This window comes from Agelaius phoeniceus, chromosome 1 (assembly GCF_051311805.1).
Source record: "Agelaius phoeniceus isolate bAgePho1 chromosome 1, bAgePho1.hap1, whole genome shotgun sequence".
In the NCBI taxonomy this organism is placed as follows: domain Eukaryota; kingdom Metazoa; phylum Chordata; class Aves; order Passeriformes; family Icteridae; genus Agelaius; species Agelaius phoeniceus.
The window spans coordinates 132,494,537-132,509,968 of NC_135265.1; the positions used below are offsets into that span (position 1 = coordinate 132,494,537).

Genomic DNA, 15,432 nt, shown 5'->3' on the forward strand with positions numbered 1-15,432 from the left:
GCCATGACACCATCTTGCAACTCAGCTCTCCCATCCAACAATAAATAAAACCCAAAAAAGAACTAGTAAGACAAGAACTTATCCTGTACACTAGAAAAGCTTCAGAAATGATAATGTAACTGTTCTTATTATCAGATCTGCTGCTCCAAAATAATAAATTACAGCAAAACCTTAGAGTGCACTGTAGGCTGCCCAGGAACCACCGCATTTGTTAAAATTCATTCACTTAGAATTAAACATAAGAGCTTCTAAAGGCAATATGTCAATTTCCCATGCCTTACAGGTACAGACAAACACACATTCCAGTGCCATGGGTTGATTTACACAATTATTGCAAAATACAATACTTTGCAATCAATACAAAGCAATTCTATTCAAAAATTATTAAACATGTGGTAACATCTGTGTCCTCTTGTGATAACAAAGCAAAACAAAAAGTTTTAACAGCTGGAACATCAAATGATGATCTTCACAGAAGAGTAACAAAAGAATTGGTCAAAGCCATGCTCAAAATATTTAATAAGATGTGGTGTATGATCCATGCAGCAACCTTAATACTGGAATTCAGTACTCAACATGAGCTCTGATTCATTGTATAAATCTATTTTTAAACTCTCAATTTTTATTTAATCTACTACTTCAAGTTCTTGCCACTACCCTCTGCTTACACCACGCTGCCTCAAATTAGCCTCCCTTCAATGACTGACATTGATGGACAGCCTCTGGAGGGCCAACTCCAATCTCTCCACAGCAGCAAGGGAGATTACTGGAGGACAGAGAAAGGAAAGAATATCAGAAGCAGGAAAGCAGGAATGAGAGGTTGTGGCAGAACGAGTAGTTTAAAACAGGACAGCACATCCATGACTGTTACAAAACACTGTTCAAGCAGCAGAACTCACACATGGATGCTTGTTGCTAAACAGCTCAGTGATTTGTCATTTATAGGTGTTACACACATACAGAATTCAGCAACAGCACAGTAGCTGATAAAACTGAGATCACTAATTTTACAGCAGTGATCAAAAGCACCTTTCCAATGCCTTCCAGTGCAAAGCTCACATCCAAAGAGATGGGCTGAAAATACAGTTGTCAGTCAGTGGAGGACTTGTAAGAACACATGAGAATTCCAGCCAGAACTGCTGATGGAGGAGACAAAGTGCCATTTACCAAGCAGCACTTGAATAGTTTACTTATGTTTCCCTTTTCCCTAGCAATCTCTCTTTTAAAGTAAAGAAAGAAAAAAACCCAAAAACACAAGGAAAAAAAAACCAAACCACCAACTAAAAAAAACCCAAAAAACCCCCAAAACAAATAACTAAAAAACCGAAACAACCAACACCCTCCCAACCCCCCCAAATGAAACACCACACAACAACCAAAAAAACCCAACCAAACACAAACATTTAAAGTAAAAAGACTTAATTGGAAATAATTTAAATGTGTTGTCAAACAACATTTTTTCAGAACAAAGCTGTTGTAATAGTGTACAGAAGTCAGCTTCCATCAAGATGACACTTCAATATTTCTCTTTCCAGTATTTTTAGGGTGCAGTTCAGCAATGTGAGCACCAGGCCTACATGTACAAAACATGTGCTTGTCCCCAAGGCAGGTAGATGACATACTTCAGCATCTGTTTACACATGTAAGCTTTGTATACATAGTTGGTGTGTATGCCCCTTGCAAGTACAAAATAGGCTCTCACACTGGAAAACCACAGTACTTAAAATACCCAAACCATTAGATTTCAAATCTCTTGCTTTGGTATTGAATCAATAGAAAATTTACAATGCCATTCTTCAGTCTTACACAGACTGAGTTTTTAACCAAGGAAATAAAAGAAATAACATGTCTCAGTATCCAAAGAAATCTACAAATACATTCATCAATATGTAGTACATTACAAATACAAAGGCAATATATGGAATTGCTATAGTATGAATAAAAACCAAGTAGTTGTAGGAGAGCCTGAAAGTCTCCCTAACATATTTTTTCATGTAACATTAAATGTCACTGTGGCAATGATGATACAGCAGCTCCTACTACATTACTTTCCAAGCTGTACACTCCATGTTTGATTGAAAAGCAGGGTAGGAAATTAAAGGCCTCTGAAGAGCTCAGCAGCAACACTTAAGTGCATTGAAAACATTGATAATCTGTGGCACATAGGAACTGATGGATTACACAGGATACTTTCTTCTATTTACAGTATCATACACTTGCATAAAAGTCTCTGCTGTATTTTTTCTTTAGTACCTAGCCTGTGGCAAATCACAGTAACATTAGTCAAAGAAAAAGCAAATCCTATTTTCTCATAAAGACTAAGTAACTAATGGGTATCACTTATCCTTGCTTAAGCTACCTACCCACCCCTCTGAATGCCTTGAATCCCAAAATTTAATTGGCACTAAAACATTTTGATAACTTAATACAGAAACTGATTGCTCATGATTGCTTACCTCTTGACTTAATCATTACATTCACTGCTGGAGAATTATCCACTTTGCTAGATGTCACAATTAATATATTAAAAAAAACCAAAAGAACACTCAGACAAAAAGTAAATCACCCCTCTCAAAAAAAAAAAAAAAACAAATTGCAAGAAAGAAAAGAGAGACTTTGCTTTTGAGTATCTGATGCATGACAGGAAACACCAAGGCAATGAGCTCTATCACATCATGCTGCCTCTCAGACACCAAACACTACCGCAAGTCTCCACAAATAATTGTGTTTATGGAGATAGTAAGCAACTCAGCTTCAGCAAAAAACTGCTTTATCACCAAGCTCAGTAGGGCATCTGAGCCTTCAAAGCAGTTTCTGATATCAGTCTGAAGACAATAGGATTTCTGGGTCAGCTAGGATGGAAGCAAATAGAAGTAGGAAGAAAGATTGCACACAATGTGGCACAGATGAAAAAAAGACATATTTACACTTGAAAATGCAAAACACACTACAGTAGAGGAGGAAAAACAATGAAATAACATGACCTTTGTCACTGAGGACAGGAGGCATGGCCCTCTACTATGAAGCAGATTTTTATATATGTATTTTAAAAACTTAAAAATTGAATGTGTATGACTCAAGCAGGAGGACAATGTAGAACAAAAAAATCCCTGTGTTTGAAAATCAATTTCACATCCTTTAAAAGAAACCTGGACCCATTTCCTTCCTGGTTAAACCCTGACATAAGGCCTAAAGAGCCTTTAAATAAAAGCAAGCAATATGAAATTTTTAAATACTTACTAACAGTTGCATGGGAAAGTTTTGTTGTGAGACTGAGAAGGAAGGGCAGAGCTGCTTTTAGTCAAAGGGTTGCATACTCTTCTAGAAAACAACACAATAAACCAGACCAAAAAAAATTCAGTCAACTACACCAACTCACTATCAGTTTACTAACCTTTGGGTTGAAGTCCTCAACTAATCTATTAAAAATGGCCTTGCAACACCTGAAAACAAAACAGGGAGTACCTGCTATGATAAAACAACATTTTTTTCCAGTATACCCCTCATGAACTTTTGATGCCACCTACTGATGAAACTAGATATATATATCAGTGAATGGCAAGTGTCATCAGGCAACAATTTATATCAGTGAATGGCAAGTGTCATCAGGCAACAATCTGCACTACACTGGTGGCTCCATCTTCATCATCCTTGTCTTCAACACCTCCTTTTTTAAACTTTAATTTAAAAATCAATCTTCCATTTGGTAATTCAGAGCCAGGTCTGATCTTCTTTGTCACTTCTGGTCACACTGTAGGATATCTTTAGATACCACTCTTATTTCTTGCCAATTCCATTTGATACTTTTGATTTGGAGTGTCGATTCCTCCTTCTAGATGAATGGCTTTCACTATTGACTGAATGTTTTGGTGGACTATTGTCAGCACCTGCTGAGAAATAAATATCTATTTAATACATATATATATTTATTTAGGTGACATTGTCAAGCTCCTATCCGAAAGGCAGTAAGGCTTTTTAGAGCTACAGTGTTAACAGTATGGATTATTTCAGGCTAATACAAATTGGTTGATACTTGTACTCCATCTAGTGGCCTAATTTTTTTAAAGCAATTCTTAAGACTCCTGTAAAATTCTTCCCCCACCCCCCCCCCAAAAAAAAAATTGAAGTTTGCTATAGCAGAGTTCAGTGGTGAAACATCTTCCAATTTAAATTATATCAATAATTAAACTTCCCCATTTTTCTTAGTGGCAGAAATTAAGAATTATTTAAGCGAAGTCTTAAATAAGAGCAAGAATTATTTAAGTAAAGTCTTAAATAAGACTTTAAGCAAAGTCTTTTAAGAGTACACGTCTAGACTTCAGTCTTTCAAATGACAGAATATGTTTTATTCTGAGAAAAAATGGGAGGCAGTGGGCACCAAAACAAGAAATCAAGAACAAAATGTGAAAGAAGCTTGAAGCCTGTAATTATTGAAGTAACAGGAAGCTACAGAGAAGGGTTTTTTTAGTCAGATTTTTCAATCATGCATAAATGGAAAAAACATTCTGAGTGCAAATCATTTTTCTCCAAAATATAAAATTCCACAAATTTACTAAACTGAGAATAAACATCCAGAAAAATCATGTATGAAATATAAAGAAGATCTGTTTTAGCTGCTTTTCAAGCTTATGATAAATAAGAAATATTTTTAATTTTACAAACAGCTGGAACATAAACTCTGACAGATAACTTCCAGGTGTGAATTTCTGATATATGTTCAATAAGCAAGACCACACCAAAAGGCCTATGGAGGAGGCAGATAATTGACCTCTAGTGTAGGGAAAAGAAGTCAGAAAGAAGCTGCCTTTGCTTAGTGCAGAGAAAGCTGCTTATGACCATCAGGACTGCACTGACAAGGCAAAAGTCAGTAAGAACACAAGCTCCAGGGCCCATTGCTGACTATTTCTTAGCAAGAAGAAATAAAAGTACAGCAAGTCAAACATGCAATGCTCAGAGAGAAAACCTGCTCACAATAGTTATGAAATGCATAATGCCCAACACCTACAATAGTGGCCTGGAGTAACAGCAGAAAAAATCAGTTGACACATTAAAAAATAAATACCTTTCCAAGAATCAGAATTTAAAAGTAAGCAAAGAAAAGTAGCTCTGTTGATGATTTATCTGCATTGGTCCTGCAGAGATGTTAAAACAAGTCCAGCTGAAACTAGGTAAGTTTCTCAAGCCTCATTTTCTAGAGCTGAGCCTTAATTATACCATCTAAGGAATACAGCTACAGAAGTACCAATACCTCTGCTGAATTTAGAATGAAGCCAGGAAGCATCTGGACTGTATGGACTGTCTTCACTTTCTGATAAGGTCTGCAAAACAAGGACACATGTCATTGGGATGCTGGTGATTCATGTTATCAGTACTCCTCCCACTTGCAAATGGACTTAGAAACTGCAGCAGAAGTCCTCATAAAACATTCAGACAGTACTTTGGACTTTTCCCTTCCTAGTTAGAAGGCACCACATAGATGATACAGTAGGAACTCACCACTTGCCATGTGATCTGTTGTGTAACCAAGTATTCTTAATATTCCCCTAGCATTCCACCTGTACAATGGGAACATTAGCTAACCATTCATCCTTGAACGCTGTGCTAAAATTACGACCTCATTTTGAGTAACTAAGAGGACAGCATTCTTTAGAAACCACAGTGTAATTTGGGATCTGTCCAAGGCCTGCTGAATTCAGAGTTCTTTCTCTTGACTTCAGTTACACTCTAGACCATCCCCCCTTATCCCTATTTATGCTAACTCTGGTAAAGAATTCCAAAATCTAGGAGCTTTGGAGTCTTAACTCTGGAATGAAAAAAAGCCAGGCTTCTTTTATATAAGTACCTTTTCTCGGTGGCCGTAGTACTCTGCATACCAAACCATTCCATATAAACACAGGAAAGTTGTAAAGGCCTAAACAAGGGTGGAGAAGAAAAAGAACAACAAGAAAAACAATCTGTAAAACTTTTTCCAAATTCCTTGCTGATTCAAGGTCTCAGAGTCCCTGGAGATGCCACATTTAGATTTTAATGCTCTGTTTCTCCCTGCATCTTTTGTCAGGATGAGTAAGACTCATGTGTCAACTTCAAGCTACACACAGAGCCTGCCACCATGGGGTATGCAGAACAATTCTCAATGGAAGCCCAAAAATACATCCAGATCACCCACAGGAAACACTGCCAGCAGGATTTCTGTCCACACTCTGTACAGTCATCACACAAGGGCTGGTAGGCACTTGTAGGTATATTAACAGGAACCACCAGACTGGGAGAAAACCAAATTCTCCTTCTCTGCCCCATGCTTCAGGCTAGGTTACATACTCGGCTTCATGGTACTCTGATCTGAGAAGCAATTCAGTACTTCTCTCCTCTGAAGTAGCAGGAATAAAATCACCAGGCTAAATAAGAGAACAATAAATTCTGACTCCCCATCACCTGTTCAAACTGTGTTCCCAATTAGAAGGGAGAAGTATTTATCTGTCAGCCCATTATAAATGGCTTCTTTTTCACTGACTCTGAAAAATGTGCTTGGCATCAGAGTTACAAGTCTGGCAAGACAAACATCCATTTACTGTTATAAAATGGGCATTTCATGCTGCATTTGCAGTAATCACACTGAAGTACAGAAAGTTACAGGCTTAGTGAGAATGATTTGCTTGATAAATGAGGGTTGTTTATGTAGTTGTAAGACTTCAGTGTGGCACAACACACATTGCTTATTAACACTATCCATTAACTCCTGTTCATTTCCAGCAGGCACTACAGCAAGCTCCACCAAAGCTAGGCTCAATCAAACTGACATCATCTCTCATAAAGATAAAGCTTCCTATAACTACTGTTTGTTTCATTGTTAAGCACCAGTAATCTGCTATGTCAAGAAATGAGAAGTTATTCTAGTCCCTTCAATGTGAGTTCTAAGCCATCTAGCATTTGTTTTTACTAGGACATGCATAAGGCTCTTTACCAGCATTGCCCCACAATGATCCCCTGCTGCCAATGTTCCAGAGAGGAAGCTATTTAGATGCTTTCAATGCTTTTGTCATGCTTTATGTTTCACATGAGAAATTTCACTTACCACACAGAGAAGCCAAAACACAACATACAGTATTTGTGTTTTGGAAAAAAGATCTTGTCCAAACTTGATGCACACAATAGCTTCAAGGAAGGCAATTACCCTGTGGGTAAATGAAAGCAGGGAGGAGAGTGATTAAAAACAGTAAGGATTTAACTCACATGTTCACAACTCAGACCCCAGACTGTCAGCTCTAAACAAGCACTACCCTCTAGTGAGCACTCACCTCCCTGACACCTCCATTAACTGAAACTCTGACAAATGCAATTTTCTATCTATACTTTTCTCAGCATAAACAGCACACAAAAAGTGATTGACTGGCAGTTCACTGTTCCATGGGGCTCAAGGGAACAAGGAGTGTGTGCCAATAGCAGAGAATCTTCAATTGTGCCTACCACTGTGCTTCAGTTCTCACCACGTATGAATTTCTTTTCCATGCTGAACACCCAACAGACTCCCTTGATGGATGAACTAGAACTGAGCTTTGTTTATTTCTCTACCAGATGTAAATTTACTGCAATTCTAAATTGTCTAGTTTGTTTGCTTCGCATGTATTTCCCATATTTTCACATATGAGAAAAGTCATATAAAACAACATTTCAAATTCTCTGAGAACCCATGCATTTGCTCTGGTTTATCTGTAAACTCAGGTCCACACAACAGCCTCAGAGGATTTGGGGAGAAATTTGAGAGGAAAAAATGCAGTTTTTACTTTCCTCTCTGACATTAAAAGGATCAAAAAAAGTATCTCAATCTCTGTCTCTGCTACCAGGTGTTTACATCTTTTCAGGTTCAACGCTATGAAGGCTTTTCCACTACTTGTTTATGAATCCAAAGTTTCTATTGTTTGCCATGAAAATAAATCTAGTTTGTATAGGTCCTGAAGAGAAAATTAGGTAGGTTTAACAATACAAGTGTAGAAAAGTGACACTAAAAACCTGCATTAAAAGTGCAGGAAATTGACTCATCTCAATCTGAAGCAAATAATGAAAAACACTATTAAATTAAAAGTGTAATAGTTAGCTTGCTCAGTAGAGGCTTTAAGGTTGTACATCTGAGCAATGCATGAAAACTCCTCCTCACCCATGTGCAGACACACTTAACATCACATCAAGTGTTCTAGTTTCCCAAGCTTGACACTGCAGGACACATTCCCTATCAGCACTCTCAATAACCAGTTCACAAAAAAATGGCACTACTGCCTTTCAGGGAAGACCCAGTTTCCCCCACAAAAGAGGAAGGAAAATGTGTGCTTGACTAAATCACTGGCATTGCAGAGATGGTCCTGGTATAAGTAATAAATCACAGCTTTCCTTGTACTATTCAATGTGACTTCCAGCATGATAAATGGGGCCAAAACTTAAAAATGTGGCAGTAACACCCAACTGACCAATACACAAATCAATGAGACGCATATTAACAAAAAATTGAGAGCAGTATTATTCTCTTTAGTAACTATTTTTCCTTCTTGGTATTATATTATTCTTACTGATCTAGCTGCAGAGTAAGAAATCATGAAACCAGAGTGGGAAGAGAAAGATCACCATCAGGAAACAAGCACAGGGTTATGATACACTCAAAGGCATAAACAAAACAATAGGCCATTTTTAATAAGGACTCCAAAAATACAGCTGTTTGCCCTGAACTTATACATTCTGTTATTCCTGTCAAGAATACTTGGGTTAAGCACATTTTACAATAGGAAAGCTATTATAGCTGATGAAAAGAGAAAGAAGGATGCTAACAGTGAAGGGTGTTAGTGTCCTACTAAAGGGGAGTGACGGCACTCCATAAAAATAAATATGGTAAGTTTTCTTTCAAGCAAAATGGTCTTGTAACATTCTAACAGATTTGCCTTTTTGAAAGGCTTCATCTTAATGAAAATAGTGCAATTTCAGCAAGACTGTTGCACTGACCTTGTTCATGCTTTACATCACTTTATATCTAACAAGAGTGATGCAATAGTTATGTCAAGTTGAAAGGAAACAGTTTTGTACTAATGAAAGGCACTAATTTTAATTATATCCATAGTTAGGCTGCTTAAAATCCCATTTGTGCCTTTCGAAGTGTCTTGGTTACCACAGAGATGAATGTTCCATATACTTCTTTTAATTGCTTCAGAAATTATATTCTAGATAGTTACATTACTGGAAGATTTCATCTTTTTCTGCAATCAACAGGCATTCCTAGTGATGCTCTGTTGTTTCTAGCAGATTACAGAAGTAAGCAGTAGGAAGGAGAACACTTATTCCATACCACTTCCCATTATTAGATCAGACTGTGGGTGAATGTTTTATTGCAGTAGACAATAGAAGCAATCCTGCAGACATATCTGGGTATCTATTTATTGACACATGTTACATTAATGTGTTCAGTGAGAGCTTTGGACCAAGGATGATGGGTTCTGTAGTCCTTAACAATTTTTCAGAAAGCAACCATGCAAACTCTTCATTTAAAGGTATTCTCTAAGAGAAAAAGAGATTGCAGTCAAGGTCACCATGGCTCATAGTACACTCACAGAAACAGTGGATAACCATGGCTTGTTTCACTGTCCTCTGCTGTGATGCTGCTAACAGCAGCAATGCCCACCTTGGCAGCCAGGGAAACTTCACCCTCACAGCCATCAAGCTGCAGAGGTAAGAGCTTTTTCCTTCTCACCTGACTAAGAATATGGGCAGAAAGGCCAATGGTGCTTTGAAAGAGCCTAGCTTTATCCACCAGCTCCTAGTTATTCCTTCTGTTGTCCTTACTCCATTACTTCCCATGTTCTTCCTCCAAATTCAGAATCTCCCTTTCCTCTGAACTTGCAAAACCAAAACAAGACAAGGCTTCATGGGAACTGCCTGTTCCTGTGCTGGACCCATCCTTGACACTTGTCCAAGTGCTTCAGGAATGCAGCAAGAACACTTACCCAAACACCCAGCACTGAGTTCCCACCCTCTTGCACTGTGTGTCTGTGAGGTAAGCATAGTATTGCCTGAGAAGGGAAGAAAGAAAATTCTTCAGTGAAGTTGAAAGTCCTCAGAATATTTACATTTAGAAAAAAAATTATGTTACAGATGTATCTATAGTGAAAATGAAGGGCTGATGTTTAAATTCACATGCAATCATTCTGGATGAATCCATCTACCAGATTATCACATATATCAAATAGCTTGAGACAACACAAAACAATCCTGAGAGCAAGGACTGAGAAAGTACCCAAACTAGTAGGCTAGCAACATTTGTCTCCTGCCTCTCCAGAGTCTCCAATTCCTATAGAAAAACTGCAACAGTTTCAAAAGAATTAGAGAATCCCTCATTTTTTTCCACAGTTCACCTTTTATTTATTAACAACCACATTTTCTTGAGAAATGTGGGCTTGAATCTTTAAAGAATATAGCTATTCCATATTATGTTTGAATGGTCTAACCACTGGCATGTTTTCCTCTCAAGAACAGTAAAATTTTTCACTATTCTGAAAACAGTATGGAGGCCATTCTGCTCTGCTCTCTATGCTCCAGAAATTTAGGAGTTTTGAGAGGGGAATTCCAAAGAAGTGGAATCAAAGTTTCCATTCTCAGGTTCTGATTTCTACTGACAGATGGAGAAGACAAGTGTTATTACTCCAACAATACAAGGACTGCTAAAGAATAAAGACTTCTACAGGAGTGCAAGTGCTACAAGGGAAAAAAAAAACCCATACAAATTCACCTATACAAGAGCTCACAGGGTATTTTGGGTGATTTAATTAATAGTGTGAAATCACTGCACATAACTTAAGACACTATTTGAGGAATAAACCAATTCATGGCTGCCATTTAACTGTCCAAGGTAACATCACTTCGGACATGAACAGGGAATTCTCTGCTTCTAAATTCAGACCTGTGTGCATTCTACCTCCAACCATGAAATGGGGAAAAAAAGAAAATTAAGGAACTTTGCTAACAAGGTAAAACAGCACGCATGACCAAAGACAGATTCATGTTCCTATACAGCTGTCAATGCTGCATAAATATTGCTCTGTTCTCACAATAAGCTACTGCTCAATCACAATCAGGAGCTGTTAGAAAAATCAACAGCTCTGGTTTTCCTCATCTACACTTTTGGGAGCACCTGACTCATTAACTTGAATACTTTCACATGCAGTCCTCAAGGATAACATATGCAGCTACCTCACAAAACAGGGAGATGCTACACAAACAGGAGAAGGAACAGACTGGCTCTGCATCCCTATGGCAACACAGTTGTTATGTACATTTTACCTCATTAGTTTATTTGTGAGGAAATACATTTTATTGACAAGAGATTATTGTTTTGCATTTTACGGTGGCAAAAGCATACATTTGTGAAATTATTCACAAACTATATGTAGTTCTTGAATGCCTAGAAGTTAAATTACTTTAAACTGAAAAAAACACTGAAGCAAAAAAATTACCTTACAGTGGGTGCTGTAATGATTCCTATGAAGAGAATTCTCCCCCAGCTTAAAGGGTGGCTTGCTTGGAACACAAAGATATGTTTCAAAAAGAATGTGTTCAACTCAGTTAGCTAGATCAAAAAAAAAGCTAGTTAATAATGTTCAACTTACATAATTCCTAATGAATTAGTACAGAAAATGTGCAAAGATTAAGATGGAAACTAGAACATAAGGAATTCCAGCTGTGTCTTTTGCTAGGACAAGCAAGTAATATACTAGTAAAACAAAAAATTCTCCCCTAGAAACCTCTATCAAAGTATTTTCTCTCTTTCCCAAAACTATTTAAGGGACCAGACATTAATTCACCCTGTAGAGATCTTCTGATAGCTTGCATATCCTAAATCAAGTACAAATAACCAAGGCAATTTTGGGAGAGAAGCAGAAGAGATCATACATTAAAAAAAACCCTCAAACAACTATATCAAATATTTATGGTTTTCCTTTAAAACACTAAATTAAGATTTTTTTTAAAAATCACAGAAGTTTTAGTTTTAAGATTTTAAAGCATTTGTGACACACTATAGAGTCTTGCTGGATCAGTGACAGTATTCTGAGTATCACTGATCCGTTCAACAGTCAATGGGAAATGAAAAAAATCCAAGAAAAGCAAAGCAAAACAAACAAACACACACCCCCCACACAAACCAAATTTAATCTCCTGTCACATCAACACAACAAAATAAAAATAAATTAAAAATCCACCACCAAACTCTACTGACTAGCAGTTTTTAAATCTCTGTCAATTCCAAAAAGCCAATACAGCAATCAGTAACATTTGGCTTTTTCCACAGATTCTGTAATTACACTCTTGTACCACCACATAACTTCTATGAAAGTGCCCTGTCCAATTCCTCATCATCACTTCATTTAAGTGTGTACTTCAGTAACAGACACACAGTCCATCAGAATATTTTTTAGTCCAACATAGGCAGCAAGTAACTGAGCTGATGGCAGCTCTGATTTCACAGAATTGATTTCTTACCTGCCAAATAATCATGAAAAGGTAGACTCCAGCCACTCTCTGAAATGAAGACTTTGGGTCAAACCAGCGGACGTAGGTCCAGCTGGCTGGGGTGAACTGTAACACAGCTCTTTTGATCTTCCCTGTGGTTGTGTGAATGTCCCTGGGAAAAATAATGCATGCAGTAAATACAAGGAATATGCCAGAAGGAAAAAAAACAAAAAAGCAACAGCTCTGTTACTGATGTTTCTGAGGAACAATCACATTTGTTTGGTCAGCAGAGATCTTCTCAGACACAACTATGTACCAGGCAAGGGGGGAATTCAGAAAAATAATCTATTAAGCATTTCAGTCAAGGTGTGTATTTTGCTAGCAAAGTCTGCCCTTCTCTATCCTCAGTCAATAACTCAGTAACTAACTACAAAACACATTTATCATTCTCTTCACAAAGAAACAAGGACAGCAATTCTGCAACTTCCTTGGAAAATCTAGAGCCTATTTCTTCCTAGTTTATGTTGCCACTGCTCTTACCCGAAACACTCCTTGTTCTAGAGCTCACTGACATCAATCCTTCAAGAATCTCTCAGATTCATTATTCATTATTTGTATTAGGGACTGGCTCCACAGTTTGATAATAGTACACCTCCAGCAAACACAAGCCCTGCTGTTCTGATAGCAGATGCATGTGGACCTCCTGGAGAGGAGTGATAACACTGTTAAAAGCTAGAAAGCACTTAAATTCCATTTCAAAAGGGAATTTTAATGCACATTCATCTGATGTGTTACTGATTCTTGCTTTTGATAATATTAATTCAGATGAGCAACAGCATCCAAAGGACACAGAATCTAAGAAAAACTCAGAGCTTCCTCTTCTGAAGGAAGACTAGCAGGACTAGAAGCCATTTTTCACCCTGTTATTTCTCTGGCCCTTCTAGACAAAAAAAAAAAAATCCAAAAAATTCTCAGATTTGATAATTCCAATATTTGTGTTCTTCTAGGCTAGAGAGAGCTTAGATTAGGGAGAACCTTATAAACTTTAAGATCTGTATTTATTAAATGAAAAAAAAAAGAAAAACTAAAAGGGCACAAGCAAAAGCTTCTCATTCTCATGAAGCAGCATCTTCATGTTAAAGGTCAGAAAAATCTACTCATGCATTTAAAAGAACATGAGGAAAGATTATTTCACAAAGACAGTAAAGACTAGTTGTGCCATAGATAGTCTGCTGTTTAAACTTTCAGTGAGCCCCTCTAAAGACAGAAGGACCATCAACTCTAATGGAAATGCAGGAGAACTGAATTCAGACTAAAGGCTGGATGGTTCTTAGAGTAATTAACAAATCTGTGGGTAAAAAATAAAGCAGTACAGAAATTCACACAAGGTACAAATTTGGAAGTCAAGATCTGAGTTCCTTTTCCCTCTCTCAAGGCAATTCGCTGCACTTGACCCTGTTTCATGCTTACCATTGGTAATGTGCAGATATCCATGCTTGCTACCAGCTAGCAGGGAAGAAGGCAGGAGAGGGGCAAAAAGCTATGGAAGAAACCTCAACTGGACAGCTAGGAACTGACATACTAGGCCATAAGCTGTTGCACTTTTACACAGCAAATGCCTCTTTATTTTACAATTACTCCATTTATTTTAGAAGGTCAGCAATGAGGTAAAGCAATTCACAGCACAGGTACCATCAGCCCCATGCCTCACTGCAATTACTAGTGCTGACAGATTGCCACATTAATGGCTCACCAAGGTGAGCCCAAATCTACTTTAAAAATGTAGGATGAGAAAACAATCACAATTTGTTTTGCTCCCTGACTTCCTCAAAGTTTTATGCATACAAAATAAACTGAAATTTACTGCTTTGTATTGTCCATTGGCATCAGTGCTTGTAACTTGAAATTGCAAAGGAAAATCATATACAGAGTCACATTTACAAACATATACATACAGGAACATTACTATGACACTGATATTCAACATATAAAATAAAATTACAGCACTGTTAGCACAGGAAGATTCCATGCTATTTTTTTACATGCAAAACAATGCTTATCAAGCTTTAATTTAGACCTACTTGAAGCTTGCCCAGTGATAGGTCCTCATCTCCAAGAAACGACAAACTACCATGCCCAACCAGATGCCACCCCCGTTACAAAGCAGGATGTCCAAAATGACTTGATCCCACCAGCATTCAGCAAAATTAGGCAGAAGGTGCATGAAGAAGAGCTATAGAATACAGCAAAAAGACTCTGGGTGAGGAACAGCACAAATTTAATATAAATTCACTTTTAAAGTACACATTCAAAAATCAGCTTTTCAGTACACAGCATACTTCAAAAGGGAATGAGCCACAGCCACTGAAATTTGATGGACATCCTTCCATGAACTTCAGAAGGCCTTGAACAGAATCACACAAGGCATCAGAGGTTTCCTTCTCACTGTTTCCTGTTGAGGCTATGCTGTATATAAGGATATCATGCAGCCCTTGGCTTCTCAAAGATGATACACAATACATTAACAGAAATGTATGAAACAAACACAACAACTGCCTTTCCTGGAGGAAATAAGGTGGTTTGTGCTTTAAAATATAAAATTAAGAGAATCTTTGTTTCATTTTTGCTAAATAGTTTTAACTAGTATGTTTGCTAAACCAGCAACAAGATGCAGCAAGTAAAATGGATGCATTTGTAAAAGCTGTCAGTACTAAAGCATGGCGGTGTTTGGGACATAGGACTTCTTTATTTCCACTCCATTTTCAGGAAATTTAGTGACTGTAAAAATATTAGGAGTTCAACAGCATTTCAGCAAGTTTTGCTGCTATATTTAATACAGAATGGCTCAAGAAGTTAAGAGGACATTCCACTCCACTGATGCAGTGAGGGGAACAACTGGCCAGAGTTAAGGCAAGTTATAAATATATTTTACCAAGAGCTAGAAACAGGCTC

At 37.5% G+C, this 15,432-nt stretch overlaps 1 protein-coding gene across 2 annotated transcripts in view; it reads right to left on the minus strand.

The window, feature by feature from the left end:
* Positions 1 to 315: 315 nt before the first annotated feature.
* PTDSS1 (phosphatidylserine synthase 1) overlaps positions 316 to 15,432 on the minus strand; it is a 29,399-nt gene continuing 14,282 nt past the window's right edge. The window contains exons 6-13 of one of the 2 annotated variants that reach the window (XM_054646566.2): positions 14,562 to 14,713; positions 12,511 to 12,652; positions 11,487 to 11,599; positions 9,981 to 10,046; positions 7,073 to 7,172; positions 5,843 to 5,911; positions 5,249 to 5,318; positions 316 to 3,887 (exon numbers count right to left, since the gene is read on the minus strand). In XM_054646566.2, the coding sequence (XP_054502541.1) occupies positions 3,778 to 3,887; positions 5,249 to 5,318; positions 5,843 to 5,911; positions 7,073 to 7,172; positions 9,981 to 10,046; positions 11,487 to 11,599; positions 12,511 to 12,652; positions 14,562 to 14,713 (822 nt within the window). In that variant the 3' untranslated portion in view covers positions 316 to 3,777. Of the gene's footprint in view, positions 3,891 to 5,248; positions 5,319 to 5,842; positions 5,912 to 7,072; positions 7,173 to 9,980; positions 10,047 to 11,486; positions 11,600 to 12,510; positions 12,653 to 14,561; positions 14,714 to 15,432 lie in introns of both variants that reach the window. The other variant, XM_054646558.2, reaches the window with a different exon arrangement.